A 23,088-nucleotide genomic window follows, 5' to 3' on the forward strand; every position below is an offset into this window, starting at 1 on the left:
AAGGCTCTATAAATACTAACTTTTCTTAGTAGATTTTAATTAAACTTCCCACCATTTGTAATTTCAAAAGGATGTTTTAATTACAATGGAGGAAACTATTTGAAACCTGATTTATCCCTTATTTCCTTATATATATATAAATGAATAAGATATACTGACGTAGAAGGTCAAATAATATCGTAAATGGTTAACACACTTATGCAGCATAAAATAATAACAAGGTCACCTGAAGTAAGTCATGTCTGTGCATTTTACTTTCTTCAGCATGCAGATAAAAAGGCGACACAGTGGTGGCTGGAGTCCTTGCTTGAGGCCCATATGTTTCAGTTTCCATTTCAGTCTTTCATCTGAAGCAATCACCAGTTGTCATAGTACTTGTCATAATACTGCTTACTATGGTAATGGTAGGTTTCACAGCATTCTAACGTGCCTGATTGCTTTAAATTGAAGATGACATGCTAAATTTGTGTTTGTCTAGAGCCCTCATTCATTGACAGTGCATGTGTACAGGTTCTGTGGGGTATTCTGACTTGCACATATTCTGTAAGATTTACAACTTTACCTGGTTTGCTGTTATCTTTTAAAAGTTTACAGAGTAAATGTGCTGGTAGTATAGTTGCATGTAAGACTTTATAGCAAGAAAACTCATTTTTAACTTTGTATTTCAGATCTCTAAAATGGAATTTAATGTATCTTATAATGACTTACTGTAAAATGCTCTGTTTTAATGGATCTTCTCATCATTTTGTGATATTTTAACTGCATTTGAGATCTCTTCATTTGGTCAGAAAGTTATTTTAAGAAATTTCAGATATCCCAAAATTTATCTGAGATATTTGAAAATGGTCTGTTTAATATACGTTTTATTGAATTTGTAATGCAGTTTGAAATGGTTCACAATTGGTTCTGGTTTTAAGACATCAAAAATTTTTTAGATATATCAACTTTACCCCCTGATCAGTTTTAAAAAGGATTTCTTCTCCATCTGAGATACCTTTGAGGTACCTTGAAGTACATTTTAAGGTAATATCAAGACATCTTTAATTAAGTAAGAAATAATTTGAAGGCATCAAAAATTCAATTAAAGGTATCTAAAATGTGTTTTCAAATATTTTAAATTGGTTTCTTTCATTCTGGAGTTTCTGAAGTGCTCTTTGAAGATAACCAAAAAATTATTTTTAGCAATTTTATATATTTCAATAATGTTTTGAAATATCTTCAAATAGATGTTTTAAGAAATCTGACATTTCTTAATTTGGCTTTGACTGACTGTTTCATATATGTGGAATATCAAGGATTCATTGTTTTGAAAAATATGTAGTTCACCTATACCTTAATCACTAATTCTGGTGGAAATGCTTTATTCTTAACTTCAGTTTAATATTTGGTGGAACATTCAAGAATAATAGCTGATTTTGTCAGTAGAAAATCCAGTGGCACAGCTGGATACAAGGGTATCATGTATCACTAGGATGGGGCATCATTTTTTTTCCTCCTGGAAAAAAACACAATCTCTGCCCTTTTGAAGATGTGTAAGAATGAGTCTATAGATATGGTTCATCTTCTGTTGTTTATTATAGCCTCACATTAAATTTTTCTCTCAAGGGGAGGATTGGCATCAGGGATTGGTATGCTCCTCCATAGGTCATCCCAGTTTCTACACCATATGGAAGAGAATATTGAGTGGGGGCAGATGCAGTATTAAATGATGCAACATGGATGTGCTGGACTATTTTTACTCTTGTCTGTTTTCAAAAAGAAAGAAGTAGAACTCAATATTTTCATCGTTCTTTTCCTGTACTACAAAAAACATCCCTTTCACCACCCCCCTTTAAAAAAAAAAACATATTCTTCATTCTGTGATTTGCATTTGGAACATAAGTTTTGTCCGTGCTACACTGTGAAATCACTGTACTTAAAATCACTGCTAATGCATTAATGTTGATATTTGCCATATTTTCTGTACTATCAGGTAAGATTAAAGTGTGCAATGAGATATTGATTGTAATATCTTATACCAGGGGTAGGCAACGTCGGTCCTGGAGTGCCACAGTATGTGCAGGTTTTTGTTCCAACCCAGTTCCTTAACGAGAACTCAATTATTGCTGATGAAGCACATATTGCTTAAGTGACATTTTAATGCTTCATTTTAGTGGTCTCGCTTGTTAAGGTTCTCCAACTTTAATTGCTTATTTCAATCTTAAACTGCTGCATTCAGTGTTTTAATTGCTCCTTATTAGCAATAAGATGTAAAACAGGGGTAGGCAATGTCGGTCCTGGTGAGCCGCAGTGGCTACAGGTTTTCATTCAACCCAATTGCTTAATTAGAAACCAATCATTGCCAATCTCAGACATTATTTAATTTTATGGCTTGTTAGTCTGTGCAATGTAAGGCTTTTATATTGTAGATTTTTTTCCTTTCCAAGGATATCATCCAAATGATTTGAAGCCTAAAACAGATCATTTTCAGTCTGTCACATTTTTCTATTAAGTGTTTTATTAAATCAAACCGTGCATGATGAACACACACAGATGTAATTGGAAAAAAAGCTAGCTGGAGAACTGCTGGCTGCTTTGTCTTTTACATCTGCGGAGAGGATCATTGGAGCCCCGTTGCCTAATGTACAAGATTTGGCAAAACACCGCTGTCTGGCCAGAGCTGTGCGGATTTCTAGAGACCCTACTTATCCTGCCTCTGAACTCTTTTCCCTCATGCCCTCAAGCAGAAGGTACCGCAGCCTGAAATGTAGAACTACCAGGTTTAAAAACAGTTTTTTTCCTACTGCCGTTCGTCTTTTAAATGAAGCATTTTAGTATTTTATTGTAGGCTGATTTTAACTATGTGTTTTTATTAATGTCTTGTGCATCGTATTTTCGTTCTGCAGCACATCTTGGATGTTCTGCTAAATGACAAATAAAATTGAATTGATTGATTGATTGAATTGATTGATTGAATGAAGCATTAAAATGTCACTTAAGCAATATGTGCTTCATCAGCAATAATTGAGTTCTCGTTAAGGAACTGGGTTGGAACAAAAACCTGCACATACTGTGGCACTCCAGGACCGACGTTGCCTACCCCTGTCTTATACCACTCTACTAGCATGTAGACATATTTTGCTTAAACGAACTCTATAATTCAGTGGGAAAGCAATGTTCTTTGCTATCTTAATTTTGTAAAAGAGGATCTGCTCAACATTTTTCAAAAATATAGCAAGAATTTATTTTATGTTAAAGTAAGCATTTTGAGCCAGTGATTAATACTCTTTTGCTGTTAACTGATTTATAAATACAAAGACTAATTTATAATAATATGATGACTTGCGTAGCTCTTTTAGGGCGGATGTCGACTTTTGTCGACAGGAGGGGTTGAGGGCGAATGTCGACAAAAGTCGACATAGAGGGATAGAGGGCGACAATCAGCTGTTAATGGCGACAAAACTCACTGTCACGTCGCAGGCATTCCCTCTGTGCTTGGAGGAATGCTAGACTCGTTGACTCGGCAACTAATCCTTGCGTGTGCGTGAGTTGCGAAATGTAAACAAAGGCAAGATGGCATCGACATGTCACAAGGGAGCGAAGCGAGTGCAGAAAAGAAAACACTCGGCAGACCATGTTTTGCGCATTATCGCGGAGTCGGACTCTGATTTTTCAGAATTGGATTTTATTGACAGCGATCAGGAGATCGAACAAGAGAGTGAGAAGCCGGCATCAGCTGATCGGACACCAGCCGATGCCACGCCAGCTGATCCGCTGCCAGCTGAACAATTCGTGCAGCCGATGCATCTACGGCAAAGTTCGCGTGGGAGGAATACAGAGACATTGATCCGTGGGCTACCGGACTTCACAAGACGGCATGGCTTGCTGTTGGACACGACAGATCACCAGCTGCTGAACTACTTCAGGCTGCTCTCTCCTGATGCTGCTTTTCAGCTACTGTCAGATGAGACAAACAGGTAGGCAGAGAAATTTTTTGAATCGCGGGCTGCGCTTGCATCGCATTCTCATTTTTCAAAGTGGAAACCCACAACAAAAGACGAGATGAAGCGCGCTGTGGCATTACAAATAGAGATGGGACAGAACTGGTGATATAACTTCAGAGAGCATTGGTCCAAACGTGCTTTGTCCCCTGGTGGCTTTGGACAGGTTATGCCGCGTGATGATAGGTACATGCTGCTGCAAAGTTTTATTCAGAAAACTTGGTGGCAGTGGCATGGCACGATGGCAAACGGGTGACTTGTCTCTCTACAGTACACACTAACAATATATGTGAGAAAGTACAGCAACAGACAATTGAAAAGTAGGCACCAAAGCAACACATATTGTAAGCAGTGCAATGTGGCAATGACTGAAATTGGCTGCTTTGAGCGAGATCAGGCTTTGCAGGACTTTGCTGTGTAAAATGTATGTGATATGTATGTGAAATCATAGAGTATGCAGGCTCATACAACATGCAAGACAGTAACATTTGTCAAAAGTAAATATTTTTGGTTGATTTCAATTGCTTTGTGTTTTTTTTTTTAAAAAAGTTAGTTTTTGGAAAAATATTCAGCCCTGGGAGAAAAGAAACAAAAAAAAAATTAGCCCTAAAAGAGTTAATGACTCATCAACAAACCTTTTTTTTTTCATTTAGTTAAAAAGCTGCAATTTAGTAGAATTGTATGTTTAGGTCACATGGTATCTACAAAGAAAGGACATTTCAATATATTAATATTTAGGGGTAAACCCCCATAATAGAAAAAAATAAATACCCGAAAATCTCAAACTTTTTGATTGATTTGATTGACATTTCGTCATGTTATAGAAAAAAGAAAATTGGCCTGCGTTTTTTTTTTTGGTAAATATATGTTGGTAATAATGCTATAGGGAGTTGAACTGTTCCTAAGCCTAGTGTATACTTACTGTGTGAAGCCAGCTTGTAGACTGCACTGCAAAGCGTATGCATGGTGAGCGAATAAAATACATTATACTTGTGGCCTAGTCAATAAGTGATAGTGTCTGGTCAGTGTTTAATAGCTAATAATGTCACAGCAGAGGATGATAAGAGTGATGAGTTAGGGTGTCTTTAAGGTTTTAATAGGAAGAAACAGAAGTCCTGCCATTCGTTTCTTGGGTGCACATAATTCCATCCTTTTAGTTTGATCATAGATGCAAAGTTCTGTCCTTCAGGGTTGTCATTCCTTCAACTATAGCTCTGTGTTTGAGCCGAATGCTTAATGGGTACCACAAGGAGGTGGCTCTGAGATGTCACTTGGTGATTGATCATTTTATTAGATAAATTGTGAGGTCTGCACTCTGAATTTGGGGCCCTGCCATGAGAACTGGCCATAAGAGTATCTGGCGGCAGCTTTTTAAGCCAGGACTTGTGTTTTAGCCACAGCAGAAAATAGATAATTTCAACCTGTCATACAGCGGTGTGTACTTTTCCGCTTTTTATTTAACTGACTTTGTTTGTACACGTGGAGAATATAAAATTCACAATTTTATGAAATATAAAGCCTTCAGGTGCTACTGTCTGCTGAAGTAAAGAGGGAGAGAAAAAACCTTGTCTGGTCCCTTCATTTCAGAGAAAGCTAAGGCTATGTCCACACTACTAAGTTTTTTCAATGAAAACGTTTTCTGTCCACACTAATGTTTTCACATCATTTACGAAAGTATCACCACCCACACTAAAACAACCAAAAATGCATATGACATAACCTCATGCGTGAATCAATGGAAACAGGTGTGTCCTCCTTGAAGGGATGATTACTTCTGTGCCCATGGGATTTATTGCACAGCTGTAATGACCAATAAGTTATTTGCCTTTTGCTACTGTGTGATGCATTCAAGCTGTAGAAAATGCAATTTAGATGCCTAAAGTAAGCATCGAAACAAAAGCTATGAAATGTAGCTCTTCAATGTCCATTATGCTGGAATATGGTTTACTTCCATGAAGGCTGAACGACTTGGGAATGAGACATAATGAGCAGAAAGGGACATGTAATAAACACAAACAAATCAGAGCACTGCTAGAGTCTGCATTTTCATCCATACACATTGCAAACAGTAAGGCGGTGTCTTCAGAATTATACAGTCCTGGAGGGTGTTTTCAAATGTCTTTGTTTTCAGGGACTAAAAACACCAAGGTAATTTGAATGAAAGGCAAACATGGAGACTAATGTCTGCGTTTTTAAACAAAAGTGTAGTAGTGTGTATGTAGCCTCCGAGCCTAGTCGAAATGGCTGCTTTCAAAAGAATAATAGCTGTCCAATCAAAAAATACCAATTGGATGTTTCTTGAAGTAATGTAAGAAAATTTAACTGGCAGTCTGAAAGGTCCCAAGATATTTTAACTTGCATACTTTATTTGGAGTAATATGATGATAACTGGTGACATTCTGAATGTTTAATTTATTATCGAATAGTCAAACTGTAAATCATATTTGAATATACACTATATTCAAAATAAAGGCCGACAGTTCTTATTTGTAGGAGTACTTTAGCTTCAAATGAAAATGCCTAATTTTCCATGTGAAGTTCTTTATTGCACTAGCACTTAGAAAAACAAAATGAATCCAAAGACTCCAGAGTAAACACAGTTAGAGTTCTTTCTTGGTTTGGTGTGTTTTGTTCATTGTATGGAGTATTAATTTGTTAATCTGTGTTGATTTCTCCAGGAGAAGTAGATTCCCAGGACTCGGTTAATTATCTGACTTTCTGCTAATTCAGCAGGACAAAGTTTTCTCTCTACTGAAGGGCTGCTAACCTGAACAATTTCAATAAATTCATTAATCATTAGCTGATAATATTGTCTTTCTTTGCTGTTATTTGCGACATGTACATTTATTGCACCTTCTATTTTGCATTATTGTTTTCACTTTGTTATTTATACTAAAGTTAATGGGAATAGAGAATTGCAGAGATTACTCCCCTAACAGCCTTCTACACCAAAGCCATGAAGAAAGATTTTGGGTATTCCACACGCAGATGAAACCACAGTGCAAGCCATGTGGCTTCTCTTGGTAGACCATATTCAGTTACAATGTGTCACTTGTAGGAACAGGTACAATCTTAGACATAGTGAAAATCAACATCAGGAAATCTTGGAATTCGAAGCCTAAAGCCAAAATATAAATCAAATTCAGATGTCTACAAAATATCACTAATATTCTTTTAACTGAAAATTACTTAATAATTAGAAATGTACCTGCAGTATTGAACTCTGTCAAGCTTGATGCACTGGCTGTTCAGCATTGTGCTGGTAATCTCACACACAGCTTCTGGAAACCTTGACCCCAGCATGTGGTAATGGGAACACAAAATAGCAGTATTTGCAGAGTAAGAAAATAGAGACGTAGTAAAACGAAAATGTAACAAAACATTTTAAGTCCAGAGGCAATGAACTGTTTGATTTCCAATATACAAATTTCTAAAAAAAAATCCCAAAAAAAATTATTCAAAGCTAAAAAAATGTAATATACTCTGTATCATAGCTACTAAATCCAAGAGGCAGAAGAGTGTCCTTCTTGAATATGTGGAGCTTGATTAGCCCTTCATTATGAGGTGACCCTTTGTTTGAACATGTTTGATATATCGTCATATCCACACTGTTGACCAAAGTCCCTGTTCACTGCAGAACTTATAAAATGTCACCTCTGAAAAGAAGAATAATCAAAAAGTGGGGTTGGTCAGATGTTTACTTAAGGAGTAATTGAACCTTCCATCTTGGCATGGACAAGCCCTGCGAACAAGCAGACTGAACATTACACCTACTTTGTGCCATTTGTTCATTATACACTTCTGTTGTTGCATGGCGCTGTGGTGTTCAGCTCCTTGGATCTAAAGACCAGGGGCCTCATGTATAACTGCGTTCATAGAATTCACACTAAAACATGGTGTATGGACAAAACAGGAAATGTGTGTACGTACAAAATAATTCAGATGCCTAAAATTGTGTGTAAGCAAAGTTTCACACACATCCCCTTTATAAATCCCTGTGAATGTGAATTTTAGCGCACATACATTCACCTAAAGCTCCACCTCGACTACCCCCAGAATTTTGCATGTTTTGAATATGAAAATCCGTATAAATAGCCACTTCCGTTTAGTGTTTTATTAAAAAGACAATGGCAAAAGCATGTGAGGGGGGAAAAAAAGAATTTAAGAGAAAGTGAAATTTAGGTTCTGCTCAATGAAGTACAAGCAAGGAAAAATGTACTGTTTGGTGGCTTAATCACGAAATTTCCATTTTAATCTTGTAGTTTATTTTGTCATTAAAGTAGAATGTTGTAAACTTCATCTTAAAATCGATGTTTAGTAGAGTTTCTCAAACCCCACTGTAACCAAAGTAGCATGTTAAGTGTTCCCCAACCCAGTTGTTAATTTCTATGTGCTTCTTAAACAGGCTTTCTCTTATGCCTACAGGAGCGCGCAAGTAGTTATTGCCGTCCTGAATATATTACATTTACTGCTCTGAAGAACATCATTTGAATTCTGTGTTAGTGTCGCTGACCACCATCTCGCAAACACAACATTTACACATTATTTCAATTAAACCATTGGGTAACTCATTCATACGTCTAGCCTCTTGGAGCCTTGTCACAACTGCCATAAATGTTCTTTGCATTGAAATGCTTTTGCAGTCACTTTTTAGAGATATTGTGGCAAGGTGTCCTGGGAATTTAATGGATGTTTTTCTGGCTGAGCTTTCTTTATTCTTTATGTTAGCAGTACTGTCTCTGTCAAACGTATCAACCCGCAATTCCTGAACTTCTGTTTTCTATCTCCACATAACCAGTTGCCACACTTTAAACAACTTTGTATTTGCCACCGTGCCCCCATGTAATTAATATATGCTTTAATGCATTTCATCCTGAAAATATCAAGTATACATCTTAGTATTCTAAAATGTTCAGAGAGCTGTAATATCATGAATGTAAAGTATTCTGTGAGGTGATCACTGCCTGCATGCTCCTGTTAGCGTGTTGCAGTATGGATTAATTGTGACCCCAAATGTTTAATTATTAACAATATACATTATTTAAATGAAGTTAAGTTTATCTGTAAAATGCAATACAGTTAAATGAGTTTCATCATAAAAGTGATATCAAGTATACATAGTATTCTATCACCACACAACTTCAAGAGGATACCTCGTGGAAATCTAAATTCACTCAGAAGCCAGGGATCATCTTCTATAAATATGTGGTCTCTTCTGTTGATTTGAATTGAATTACTTTGTCACTATTATGGTACAATATGATTCAATATGGAGTTCCTCCATAAACTGATTTCCTATAAAATTATATAAAAAATAGTAATATGATAAAAAAGTGAAAAATATACAATATAAAAGCATAAGTACAATGTACATTTATATATAGTGCAAATAATTCATAAAGTGGCTCAGGTTGTGCAATATTACAGTTTTAGTGCTGGTTTACAGTGAGGTATTTGTAATTACAAGTACAAACCGTTCTACTGGGAGCACTTAATGGACCGATTGAGTGCATTTATAACAGTTAAGATGAAACTGTTTCTGAGCCTTGAGATCCATGCAGGAAAAGCTCTGAAGCATTTGCAGGATTGGAGAAGTTCAAATAGACTGTGGCATGGGTAAGCAAAAGTCCATACAGATGCTGGAGGCTTTCTTGAGGCAGCATGTGCTATATACAGTGGTGTGAAAAACTATTTGCCCCCTTCCTGACTTCTTATTCTTTTGCATGTTTGTCACACAAAATGTTTCTGATCATCAAACACATTTAACCATTAGTCAAATATAACACAAGTAAACACAAAATGCAGTTTGTAAATGGTGGTTTTTATTATTTAGGGAGAAAAAAAAATCCAAACCTACATGGCCCTGTGTGAAAAAGTAATTGCCCCCTGAACCTAATAACTGGTTGGGCCACCCTTAGCAGCAATAACTGCAATCAAGCGTTTGCGATAACTTGCAATGAGTCTTTTATAGCGCTCTGGAGGAATTTTGGCCCACTCATCTTTGCAAAATTGTTGTAATTCAGCTTTATTTGAGGGTTTTCTAGCATGAACCGCCTTTTTAAGGTCATGCCATAGCATCTCAATTGGATTCAGGTCAGGACTTTGACTAGGCCACTCCAAAGTCGTCTTTTTGTTTTTCTTCAGCCATTCAGAGGTGGATTTGCTGGTGTGTTTTGGGTCATTGTCCTGTTGCAGCACCCAAGATCGCTTCAGCTTGAGTTGATGAACAGATGGCCGGACATTCTCCTTCAGGATTTTTTGGTAGACAGTAGAATTCATGGTTCCATCTATCACAGCAAGCCTTCCAGGTCCTGAAGCAGCAAAACAACCCCAGACCATCACACTACCACCACCATATTTTACTGTTGGTATGATGTTCTTTTTCTGAAATGCTGTGTTCCTTTTACGCCAGATGTAACGGGACATTTGCCTTCCAAAAAGTTCAACTTTTGACTCATCAGTCCACAAGGTATTTTCCCAAAAGTCTTGGCAATCATTGAGATGTTTCTTAGCAAAATTGAGACGAGCCCTAATGTTCTTTTTGCTTAACAGTGGTTTGCATCTTGGAAATCTGCCATGCAGGCTGTTTTTGCCCAGTCTCTTTCTTATGGTGGAGTCGTGAACACTGACCTTAATTGAGGCAAGTGAGGCCTGCAGTTCTTTAGACGTTGTCCTGGGGTCTTTTGTGACCTCTCGGATGAGTCGTCTCTGCGCTCTTGGGGTAATTTTGGTTGGCCGGCCACTCCTGGGAAGGTTCACCACTGTTCCATGTTTTTGCCATTTGTGGATAATGGCTCTCACTGTGGTTCACTGGAGTCCCAAAGCTTTAGAAATGGCTTTATAACCTTTACCAGACTGATAGATCTCAATTACTTCTGTTCTCATTTGTTCCTGAATTTCTTTGGATCTTGGCATGATGTCTAGCTTTTGAGGTACTTTTGGTCTACTTCTCTGTGTCAGGCAGCTCCTATTTCAGTGATTTCTTGATTGAAACAGGTGTGGCAGTAATCAGGCCTGGGGGTGGCTACGGAAATTGAACTCAGGTGTGATACACCACAGTTAGGTTATTTTTTAACAAGGGGGCAATTACTTTTTCACACAGGGCCATGTAGGTTTGGATTTTTTTTCTCCCTAAATAATAAACACCATCATTTAAAAACTGCATTTTGTGTTTACTTGTGTTATATTTGACTAATGGTTAAATGTGTTTGATGATCAGAAACATTTTGTGTGACAAACATGCAAAAGAATAAGAAATCAGGAAGGGGGCAAATAGTTTTTCACACCACTGTACGTATGTTCTCCAGGGCTGAAAGCTACATCATGACAATCCTCTGTGCTCTCGATACAACCTGCAGTAGAGCTTTTCGATCAGCTGCTGTGCAGCTGTGATACTACACATGATTACAGTGTGTTAAAATGCTCTCAGTAGTGCACCGAGAGCAATAACGCTAAAGCAGCACCTGTTTCGTTGTATTTAATACAGCCCACGTCATGGATGTGAATGTAAAAAAGAAAGGGAAATGACACAAAACAGTAGCACGGCTTTGACTTTGGGTGCCACCCATTTGCAAAACTGATCAGAAAGTGTTTATGCATGGTGTGAGGCTGATGTGAAAATGTGCATGGCTTTATGCCAAGTTTAGTGTTTATACATCTCAAAGTGAGCATGGTAATGGGCTTATACAACATTTTTGTGCATATACACCCATTTATACATGAGGCCTCAGGTGTTGAAAGCTGTTCATGATGACCAATAATTTTGACAAGAAGTCTCATCACCTAGAAGGACTCTACTAGTTATGAGAGAGAAACTTTCGACTCAGAAATGTCAGGGTATCATTGCCATTACAGCATTTAATGGAATAAGTCCTCCTGAAGCTCATTGGGAAATATATTTTGTGTAAATCAATAATATCATCATGTTCTCCCCATCTCTCTAGCATCTAAAAAACCTGGACAAATTCTTTTGTAAAATCATTTAAAATCAAGAAGTGTCATCAACCGACCCTCTTGAGTTATGTGGTGTCAAAAGATGGTGACAGAGTAGATCCGATGAATGCTTAAGCCATTGTAAATTACTCCGCATACCAGGAGGTACAAGTCTCTGTTACTTCCTGGGATGGTTTGGTGGTTGCACAAATTCCCAAGGACTTGTTGACACATTGACATAGAAGGTCCCAAGAAGACTTAAGCTATTACCCAGTAGGTACAAAGTCTCCCATTTCTTAGGAATGGCTGTGTGGTTCCACAAGTACAGTATATCTCAAAGCTTACGGACATCACTCACTTATTCTTCTGAGGAAGGTGACACAGTGGAACTGGAGGCAGGTATATCAAGAACCCTTTGACTCCTTGAAGAATGCAATTTGTTGCTACCAAGCTTGATATTGCCAGATCCACTATTAACTTTGTTGGCCCACGCTGAAGACAGTGACCTTTGACTGGGATTCCTCCTCTTTCAAGTTCATCAGGGAAAGGAAAAAGCTTTCACTTATGCATTTAGATCATTACGTGGCACAGAGTACAACTATTCCATCATGTGAAAATAGTGCTTCACTGTCATGTGGCAGTGGAGAAGTGGTGCCATTTTCCCAAGGGAATAACAGAATAACAGAAATCTATAACAACTACAGGTTTCTGACTGGAATATTCATTCTCCTGAAGACCATGTCCATTTAGACCAGGTGAGTGTTCTGCCTCCCACTGTTTTTCACGTAAAGTTGTGCTACTGCAAGAGTCATACCAAGGTTATCCTGGATGCTGTTACAAGCCTGTAATGGCCAGCATTCATGATATATCCATGGTCTAGTCTCTTTTTAAACATGCAGGACATAGACAAGGTGCAACAGAGGTCTCTTCAGATGTACTGTATAAGGACACTGTTTAAGGTCTTGGAGGTGGCTTGTTTGCAGGGACATTTGTTCAGGCTTGTATTGTTTATCAGCAGTACAAGACCCTGCTTAAACTCCAATCAGGACAGCTGCAAACAGTCAGCATGCCATCATCAGAGGAGTGCTTAGGCAGGAACCTAATGGGGCAATTCCCTGCCTGTAACTACAGGAATACTTTCCTGATGGCAGTTACTACTTGCCAGCTTAATATTCACTCGATAAACGGTACCAAAATGTATCCCAACCAACTCGGGACTGTAGTTTTAAGGACTCGGTTGCTGAGGATGTCTGGAGAGGGAGGTTCCGTTTTATGTGATTTATTTTGCATTTTGCAAATACTTGTATGTAGTTTATATATTCACAGTATGCTAATGTTGATTTAATACTGCTAATATGAACTTTTGCTCTGCTTTCAGGAGTGTCTTTGTTGGAGGGGTGTGAAAATCTGAGCAGGCTGGCTGGCTTTCCCCATATAAATAAAAAAAAATCACCGATTATTGGTGTTAATCTTGATGCTCTGTAAGGCAGAATCTAGGACTGCTTCAAGCTTAGTGCATTAGTTTGATCATTTTGAAGAAGGTTAAATATTTTAAGTTGGAAAGTTTCTGTAAATTGTACATTATTTGTAATAAACTAACCTCCACATACAGTAAGTCAAGAAGGAAAATGTTGGGCCATGTAACCACTAAACATAGGCTTGTGCAATCTGCTGATGTTTTGCAAAGGGAGCTGTGCTCTCTAAAGAAAGTGAAGCAGTGGCTGTGTATATCCGGACTAATTTATAGTTGGAGCTGAGGTCCAGACTTTGGAAACAGTAAAAAAAAAAAAAAATGAAGTAGTTTACATGTATGGATCTTGCTACTTTGCTGTATTTTACATTGATATTCATCAGTTTTCCACCTCGAGTACTGTTTGTCTTGAACCCATGTTTGTATTTTTAAATAAATGCATAGATGTGCATCCATCCAGTGCTGGTAATCATCTGACATTCTTTTAAACATTATCATAAATTAGAAAATGTGCGCAAGATGTAAAATTCAGGTGATTTCCAGGACCTTCTTAACTGTTTTGGATGTAGGAACATTTTAAAATAAACATCTGTCACATTTTAGTCTATTAAATATTTTTGTATTGAAGTAATTTTCCAAAATAATAATGATAAAGGAATGGCATGTAGTAGCAGCTAGCCTTATGTTTACTCCCAGAAAAATGAGCCAAAAGCACTGAATTTTTTTTCAAAACCAAAAAAATGTTATTTGTAAAAGATGCATTTAAATACTAAAACATCATCATAATCACAGAAGGAAATGGTTTACTATGATTTTTGCAACATTGCTAAGCATAGCAGTTCACTTCAACAACATTTTCTACTAGACTCATCGACAAATTGTAAATAGTCCAGATAATCATGATCAACAGACACCTTTAGTCTGTAAATGGACAAAGAGGGGGTTCAGGATTGTCAGCAGTCTTATTATGCTGACATCGAAAATGAATATCACTGTGGTTGAAATCTACAGAACAGATGTCAATTTCGCTGTCCATGTCAACATCTAAAGACCCATTCACATAGTCATCACTACTACTTGATTCAAACAGCTGTTCAGTTTAACTTTTTTCCGAAACAGGCTTTATGGGTGCCGTCATGTTTTTGGTTGTAAAAAGCAAAAGGGTGTTTTTATTTTTTGGAAAAACTGATATTCAAAGCTAACAATATTGCCCGTAATGTGTAAGAGATCTGGCCTTATTATATTTGTTTTCTTCTGTGTATTTCTATTAGCACTCATGTTTGAATAAATAATCATCTTTCATTTTAACTTATGTACTTTTCATAATTTAGTATTTTGTCATACATGTTTAAAAATAAATCAAATGTGTTTTTTATAGTTGTTTGTTCTATTGAATTATTTTGTCTTATTTTTATTTTTTTCTTTTAGTCCTGGAAAATTTTACTCTTTGGTTTCTTCAACTTAATTTGCACAAGCTTCTTGTTAATGTGGTGCAGCTCAACTAACAGCATGGGTAAGTGAAGTGTTTTTTTTTCTTCTTTATTTATTTAAAGGTATGTCTGCACAGTCCTGTTTGTACAAGTGTATAACTTGCAGTAATTACATATTAACATTTTAAATGATGCTCATCAAGATGTGATACAAGCGTTTTTAACCAACAGTTACTGAAAAGCAAAAGAGGACAGTGTCTTTGTGTCAGCACACAAGTTTGAAATCTTGGTATTGTGAGCTTTTAGGGTGTTGGGAGGTATATTCTACATACTAAACCACTTGTGCATTTTATTTTTTTTTCTAATTTTATTCTTTTAATTTCCAAAAAACGTAGCTTGAATTACATTAGAATTCTTCCAGTAACGGCGTACTGCACGATAACGTGCAGTGAATCCACATGATTTATAGTTTTCATCCTCTTTCTCTGTACGTTTAGCATTCGTTTGCTCAGAGGTTGATGTGCTTGCTGCTTCCTGAGCGGCTCTTCTTTTCTCCACCCTAGCGGCCCGCTTCTCTTTTTTTTTGTCGGCATCTTTTCTCATCAAAACTGATTAAGTCAGTGCTTATGTTGGAATTACTTAGTACGTTTTTATTTAATTTTTCACTTAAGCTAGCATTGATGTCTTCAATCTGCCTCAAGAATGATTTAAGATATGAAAAGGTAGGGGAAGTGATGGCAAAGGTGGTAGGGATGAGAACGGCGCCCATATATATGCACTGCATGGCCGCCCTGCTGGCCGCTGCCAAGAGCTGATTCTACAATAAAATAAAGTAAAAATAAAAAGAGGAATAAAACCTTGTAGGTCAATCATCACCCCGAAAGCGGATAGTTGACATCACATAGTATATGTTTACCAAATTTCAGGTCAGTAGGTCAAATGGTTTGCGAGCTACAGTTGATTTAAAATCCCGGACAGACAGACAAACAGCCACTTCTTATATTTATATAAGAAAAGATGCAATAATCTGACTTGCAGTTTTCAGAATACATACTGTACCTCACAAATTAATCACTTCTTTCTAACATCTTTCTTCTTTTGCCTAATTCACAATTCCATTTTGTTATTAGAATTTAAAGAACTGTGAAACAAGCCATAAACTAGGAGATGGGTTATCAGAGGTTGCTTTTTCCCTGTTTTGCATCTGCAGGAAACTAGTTATAACAGTTTCTCTTCAAATCCTAGAAATAAGTAGGTTAAGTTGATTGCCAATTTAAAATCATTCTAGTAAATTTGTGTGTGAGAGTGTGCCCATCCAGGGTTCAATCTTTCTGTTCAACTGGCACTTCTAGGACAAGTTTCATCCCTCTGTGTCTTTTAAACTGGGCTAAATGAGTCCGGAAACAGATGTAAAAACTTCTAGATACCACTTCACTCATACACACACATTGAGGGAAAGCAATATTTCTTGTGTTATCAAGTTTACTTAAAAGCATTTATTATGAGAATTTAAAAGAATTTCATTGTTACATTCGCAAAATACTTTTTCCACTTTAATATTATTCTTTGGAAACACTTTCTTCTATAAGCTTGGTGAGCTACTATATACAGTATACCATTATAAATAAGGTATAAATGATACAGAAATAACATTAAAAAATAAAAATAATGCTGAACACCACACCAAATATACATTGTGCACAAGCAAATACACACACAGGCAGCAGAAGAAATTACTCTTAGGTAAGGGTATTTTCCTGTTACTGCAAAAGTTGATGCCTATTTATATGTTAAACAGTTATTTTCTATTTTTGTTATTTGACTTTCTCACTCTGATTTTAATATTGTGTATCCATTGGTATCAAATCCTGCTATTAATTAGTATGCATTGTCAGTTAACTTAATTCTGTGAACAAATGCCTTGAAATAGTTGAACAATAAAATAAAAGAACCAACAGCCATTCCTTAATGATGGTGCTGTTCCCATTAGTGTTTGAGCATAACCTGGTGCAGAGTAACTAGAATTTTGTTAATTGTATTACACATATTTCTAAACAAGCAATTGTTTAAATGTTGTAAATCGTTTAAAGGGCAGGTATTCTGTACCACGTATTGTTCAATGAGGTAAGTGTGGGTACTTGATTTGCACTGCACATGTGCACTATTTTTATGCAGAAGAAGAGTAAATTGAATTTTATGGTGTTATATTGTGACATTTTACGGTATGATGTGTGGAGACTGGCTCGGACACAGACAGGCAGACACGTTCATGTCACCCAACACACGTTTATTTACAATATATACATTGTCCATACTGTGCTCACAAGCCCCAAAGACCCCAAAGTCCTGGCCACAACACAATGCCTTCTTCAGGCCGCCTCCTTGTCCTCCTCCTGATGTCATCCTACTTCCTCCCGACTCTTGTCCTTGACTGGAGGGAGGCGGCCCCTTTTATACACACCCGGATGTGCTCCCCGGCAGTCTTCCACAGACACTCCCCAGTGTGGTGGAAGTGTCGGCTGTGTACCCGGAAGCACTCCGGGTGTCCCCTCTTCTGTTCCCCCCAGCACTTCCTGGTGTGGCGCAAGCGCTGGGGTCCAGGGTCCCCAAGGCATCAGGGCACCCCCTGGCGGCCCCCAATACAACCAGGGAGGACGCCCTCCTCCACTCCTCCTGGGCGTCCCGGCCGGGCATGGACGCCCGCCGGGCACCACAGATGTTTTACTCTGGGATTGCTTTGAGGTCCACTTTGTGTTTATTAAGAAGCAAAGATTTTGTTTGTAAAATCTTGATCAATAACAAACAATGCTAACATTCTTGAGCTAATACAGTGGAACCTCGGGTCACGAATGTCTCGGAACATGTACAAATCGGGTTACGACCAAAAAGTTTGCCAAACTTTTGCATCTGTTCATGACCACACACTCGGGTGATGAACAAGCCAGTTCCCCTTCCGGTTTGTACGCACCGAAGATTTCCGCACGTGTTCAGTCTCTTCCTGTACAGTACATTGTTCTCGGTCAGACATGCATCGCGCAGAGGGGACTCTACCGCAAAATTGTAACCTCCTCTCCACCCAGCTTCCTGCTCACTTCCTTCATTCCAGAGCTCGACTCATGCAAGGTTAGTTTTCTTGGTTGTTTATGGTTAGTTTTTATATAAATGAAGGATTTTTCAAATTTTCAGCAGGCAGCCACCCGAGGCACACTACAATGCTGCTCCCCGCCGCCCCATTCACCATCAATGGCCTCCGTTCAGCCACAACCGGGTCACCACTTGCAGCATCACCAGCCGCCCACCAAGAACGAATGGGGCAGCCGTTCGAGGGACACTGCAAGGCTGTGTGGTGGGCAGATAGTGAAACGCCCCCCTCTGCCCCATGCAGCCTCCGTCCTGTCAGGAACAGTAGCTGTGGCGGCATGGTGGGTGGGCAGCGAACTGCCCCTCTCCGCCCCATCAAGCCTCTGTCCTGCACACGAGTGCTTGCCGCGCTCCCAGCCACCAACTGAGAATGAATGGGGTGTTATTTTTTATTTATTTATTTTCATTAATATTTTATTCTGAAAGCTTGGGGTCATTCCACATTATTCTTTGTTAATATGTAAGGCGCTAGCCATTATATGATTTTAATATATGATGTGAAAACCTCAGTGTTTAATAAAAGCTAGACTTCTTTGAAATTCTTCGTGGATTACTGTCTTATGTCTGCTTTAAAGCTAAGGTAATGGTGTCAGGATCCATACAGATTATTAAAAGCTTACTCAAAATCATCTTGACTTACCATCAGAACCATTTAACAAATGTTTAGAGGTTACAGATGTGGCTTACCTATTCAAAGTCAAAGCGAACTTTATTGTCATCTCAACCATATACACGTATACAGATACAGTGGTGTGAAAAACTATTTGCCCCCTTCCTGATTTCTTATTCTTTTGCATGTTTGTCACACAAAATGTTTCTGATCATCAAACACATTTAACCATTAGTCAAATATAACACAAGTAAACACAAAATGCAGTTTTTAAATGATGGTGTTTATTATTTAGGGAGAAAAAAAATCCAAACCTACATGGCCCTGTGTGAAAAAGTAATTGCCCCCTTGTTAAAAAATAACCTAACTGTGGTGTATCACACCTGAGTTCAATTTCCGTAGCCACCCCCAGGCCTGATTACTGCCACACTTGTTTCAATCAAGAAATCACTGAAATAGGAGCTGCCTGACACAGAGAAGTAGACCAAAAGCACCTCAAAAGCTAGACATCATGCCAAGATCCAAAGAAATTCAGGAACAAATGAGAACAGAAGTAATTGAGATCTATCAGTCTGGTAAAGGTTATAAAGCCATTTCTAAAGCTTTGGGACTCCAGCGAACCACAGTGAGAGCCATTATCCACAAATGGCAAAAACATGGAACAGTGGTGAACCTTCCCAGGAGTGGCCGGCCGACCAAAATTACCCCAAGAGCGCAGAGACGACTCATCCGAGAGGTCACAAAAGACCCCAGGACAACGTCTAAAGAACTGCAGGCCTCACTTGCCTCAATTAAGGTCAGTGTTCACGACTCCACCATAAGAAAGAGACTGGGCAAAAACGGCCTGCATGGCAGATGTCCAAGACGCAAACCACTGTTAAGCAAAAAGAACATTAGGGCTCGTCTCAATTTTGTTAAGAAACATCTCAATGATTGCCAAGACTTTTGGGAAAATACCTTGTGGACTGATGAGACAAAAGTTGAACTTTTTGGAAGGCAAATGTCCCGTTACATCTGGCGTAAAAGGAACACAGCATTTCAGAAAAAGAACATCATACCAACAGTAAAATATGGTGGTGGTAGTGTGATGGTCTGGGGTTGTTTTGCTGCTTCAGGACCTGGAAGGCTTGCTGTGATAGATGGAACCATGAATTCTACTGTCTACCAAAAAATCCTGAAGGAGAATGTCTGGCCATCTGTTCGTCAACTCAAGCTGAAGCGATCTTGGGTGCTGCAACAGGACAATGACCCAAAACACACCAGCAAATCCACCTCTGAATGGCTGAAGAAAAACAAAATGAAGACTTTGGAGTGGCCTAGTCAAAGTCCTGACCTGAATCCAATTGAGATGCTATGGCATGACCTTAAAAAGGCGGTTCATGCTAGAAAACCCTCAAATAAAGCTGAATTACAACAATTTTGCAAAGATGAGTGGGCCAAAATTCCTCCAGAACGCTGTAAAAGACTCATTGCAAGTTATCGCAAACGCTTGATTGCAGTTATTGCTGCTAAGGGTGGCCCAACCAGTTATTAGGTTCAGGGGGCAATTACTTTTTCACACGGGGCCATGTAGGTTTGGATTTTTTTTTCTCCCTAAATAATAAAAACCACCATTTACAAACTGCATTTTGTGTTTACTTGTGTTATATTTGACTAATGGTTAAATGTGTTTGATGATCAGAAACATTTTGTGTGACAAACATGCAAAAGAATAAGAAATCAGGAAGGGGGCAAATAGTTTTTCACACCACTGTAGATGAAATTGCGAAGCTCAGGGTCCACAGTCTAACAACATGAAGTGCAAATAAAAAACAAAATGTAATAGCTCATTTTCATAACCTAAACGAGTGAAATTGCATTTTATTCATTCTGTATTAACTAAACCTAGGAATTTTGAAGCTATGAATTTGCTGTGATGTTCCCAAAATATTAAAGAGATGATTCTACAAAAGCTTTTTTGTAATACTGTTGATCCACTGAGATCAAATTTTGCATTGACAGATAATATTGGGTTTCAGTCTATTGGAAGTGTGTGTTCTTTAATGTGATATGAGTATTTTTTCTTTTGTCAACATTTTTTGTGTTTGAATCAATACCAAGCTCCATACTGCCGTAAAGCTTTCTAATAGGTCATGGAAAACATTGGATGGATTGCTATCATTGACCTTTCAATTCCAGTAAATTCTTCAAAATGTTTTCCTTATTATTTTAAAACCTTTAAATCAACCCTTGAAAGACATTTAATTTACCCTAAAAGAAAATATAAATTAATATATGTTGTTATTATGGTATCAGTAGTATTTATGTTGGAAATTAATACTATGGCATATACTGTATGTTTTTAATGATATATGTGTCTGTAGAAAAAGCAGTTTATAGTTAAAGATACATTAGCATTAATATTCAAACCGTCCATCCTTTGCAATGGGCATGTTGGTGCTCAATGAATATCTAATACTTTCTAATGTAAATACATTTCTCTTTTTGCTAGTTGATTTAAAAAAAAAAAAAACATCCTGTGAAGTAACGAGATAGATTTGGATCATTCGAACCTGCACTAACCATTTGAGGGTAACAATGGCCAAAGCATATCTTAGAAACCACCACGCTCATTGTAGAAACTGGCTCCATACAAGTTGCAAAACATTTAAACCTAGATGGCCCGGTCATGTTTAAGTCTTAAGTGCAGAAGTGTCAATGGACATGTCATCTGCAAAATGTATGTAGTTTTCAGGACAGATATCCTTGGCACCATAGTATTGATCTGAAATCATTTCATTTGCTAATGTAAATTCTCTTAGATTTTTTCATGATCCCTTTTTTATTTTTCAGTTGATGATAACTGGAATCTTGTTGTAATTAAGTTCAGGAATATTCACTTCCTCGGATTCTTTGGCTCATTGTAATTATACTTCACTTCTTTACTGTATTTACTGCACAGTTCTTAAGTGGTTCTGTTTGTCCTCCTTGTATGCTTTGTAGAAGCTTCTCCTTCTAATCCTTCCTTTTGCTGTTTAAGTTATTCATTTTAGTCAAGCTTTCTGAAATCTCTTTGCAATACTGTTTTCCTTTATTCATATTTGACATCATTCATTGACCATATATACTTGAGTGCTATTTTGGAGGCTATTTTACTTGAATTTACTTGAATATTTTCTCAAACGAAGAAACCCACTCCAATACTGCCCAAGCAGACAATGTAACTTAGTTACAACTTACAATAGTATAAATCCACAATTAATGGTTTCTGACTTCTCCAAACTCCTGAGCAATCAGTAGCTTTTAAGTGTAAGGCAGCTTTCCATCTGCATGTCTTTTTAATGACAAAACTTTTGTCAGTTTTCAAAGAATATAGATAAAAGGAAAACATGATCTCATTCTAGCATCTTTCCATCTCTTCATTGCCTTTTTCTGTAAGCAGAGAGTTGGACATTCCAGGCTTGTGCTGAGACCCCTTACCTCTAGTGTCCTGAGATAATCACTGCAGTATAACTTACTTTCAGAGAGTTTCACTTTCTTACTTTGTTTTCCTAGAGTACCAAGTATAGCTACATGGTTGACATCCCCAGGTGATTCACTAATTCCTGCACTGTCTGTACATTTTCATGAGTCCTTAGTCCTTGGTTGGAGCTAAGTAGAGCAAGTCTTTTTTAAATTTTTATGAGCAGCAGCAGACAAAACAACAGTTTAAAATTTTTGAGAATAAAAAAGAGAAGTAGTCAGTAATTTTACAACTAGCAAACTGCATGAAAATAACTTATAATGTCTATAAGGTGTTTGGTCATCAGTAATAATATACACATTTTCTTTATGTAGTTTCCATTTTAAATAAGCTGCTCATCTGTTAGCTTAGTTTACTGAAGTTAAAGGAGGTCAAGAGAATTTTGCACTGGTACTGTGAGTGCTGTGCAGTGTGGAGGAGAACCTCAGTGTTTTTCCCACTTGATTCTGGGGTTCTTCAGGAGTGTGTTCTTGCTCCTACTCTGTTCAGCGCTTGCATGGACTGGGTGTTGGGCAAGGTCATGGGGTCCAGCGGCTGTGGGGCATCTGTTGGTACTGTCTCTTCAGAGAATCTTTGGGCACCACTGGTTTGACTTTGTGTTGAATGAGCAGTTGCTCACGGAATCCCGAATGAGGCACGTTACCTGCATTGTGAGGGAACGTCAGTTACGCCACTATTGCCATGTGGCGCAATTCCCTGAAGGTGATCCAGCTCACAGGATCCTCATTGTTGAGGACCCAAGCAGCTGGACAAGGCCAAGAAGATGCCCACGTAACACCTGGCTGTAGCAGATGATCGTTTTTGGAGGGTGGGGACTGGACTGCATGTCTGCCTGGGGTGTTGACAACCAGGATCCTGAGCTGTTTTGTCGTGTGGTGGGTGCGGCAACGAGCTGTACCAATGCATACTCCCCAACCTGACCTAACCTGTGTTATGCTGATGCTTTTACCTGTTTTACCGGAATGTAACTGGGCAATGTATTTACTTAAGTTTATATTACAATAGTCTTGACATAAAATGCG

The 23,088-nt window shown here is 38.0% G+C and overlaps 1 protein-coding gene across 1 annotated transcript in view; it reads left to right on the forward strand.

Annotated features, from left to right (window-relative positions):
• slc30a6 (solute carrier family 30 member 6) overlaps window positions 1–23,088 on the forward strand; it is a 173,958-nt gene that overhangs the window by 53,816 nt on the left and 97,054 nt on the right. The window contains exon 4 of the mRNA XM_028820603.2: window positions 14,812–14,896. Within this exon, the coding sequence (XP_028676436.1) occupies window positions 14,812–14,896 (85 nt within the window). The remainder of the gene's footprint in view (window positions 1–14,811; window positions 14,897–23,088) is intronic.

This window comes from Erpetoichthys calabaricus, chromosome 15, assembly GCF_900747795.2.
Source record: "Erpetoichthys calabaricus chromosome 15, fErpCal1.3, whole genome shotgun sequence".
Lineage (NCBI taxonomy): Eukaryota > Metazoa > Chordata > Cladistia > Polypteriformes > Polypteridae > Erpetoichthys > Erpetoichthys calabaricus.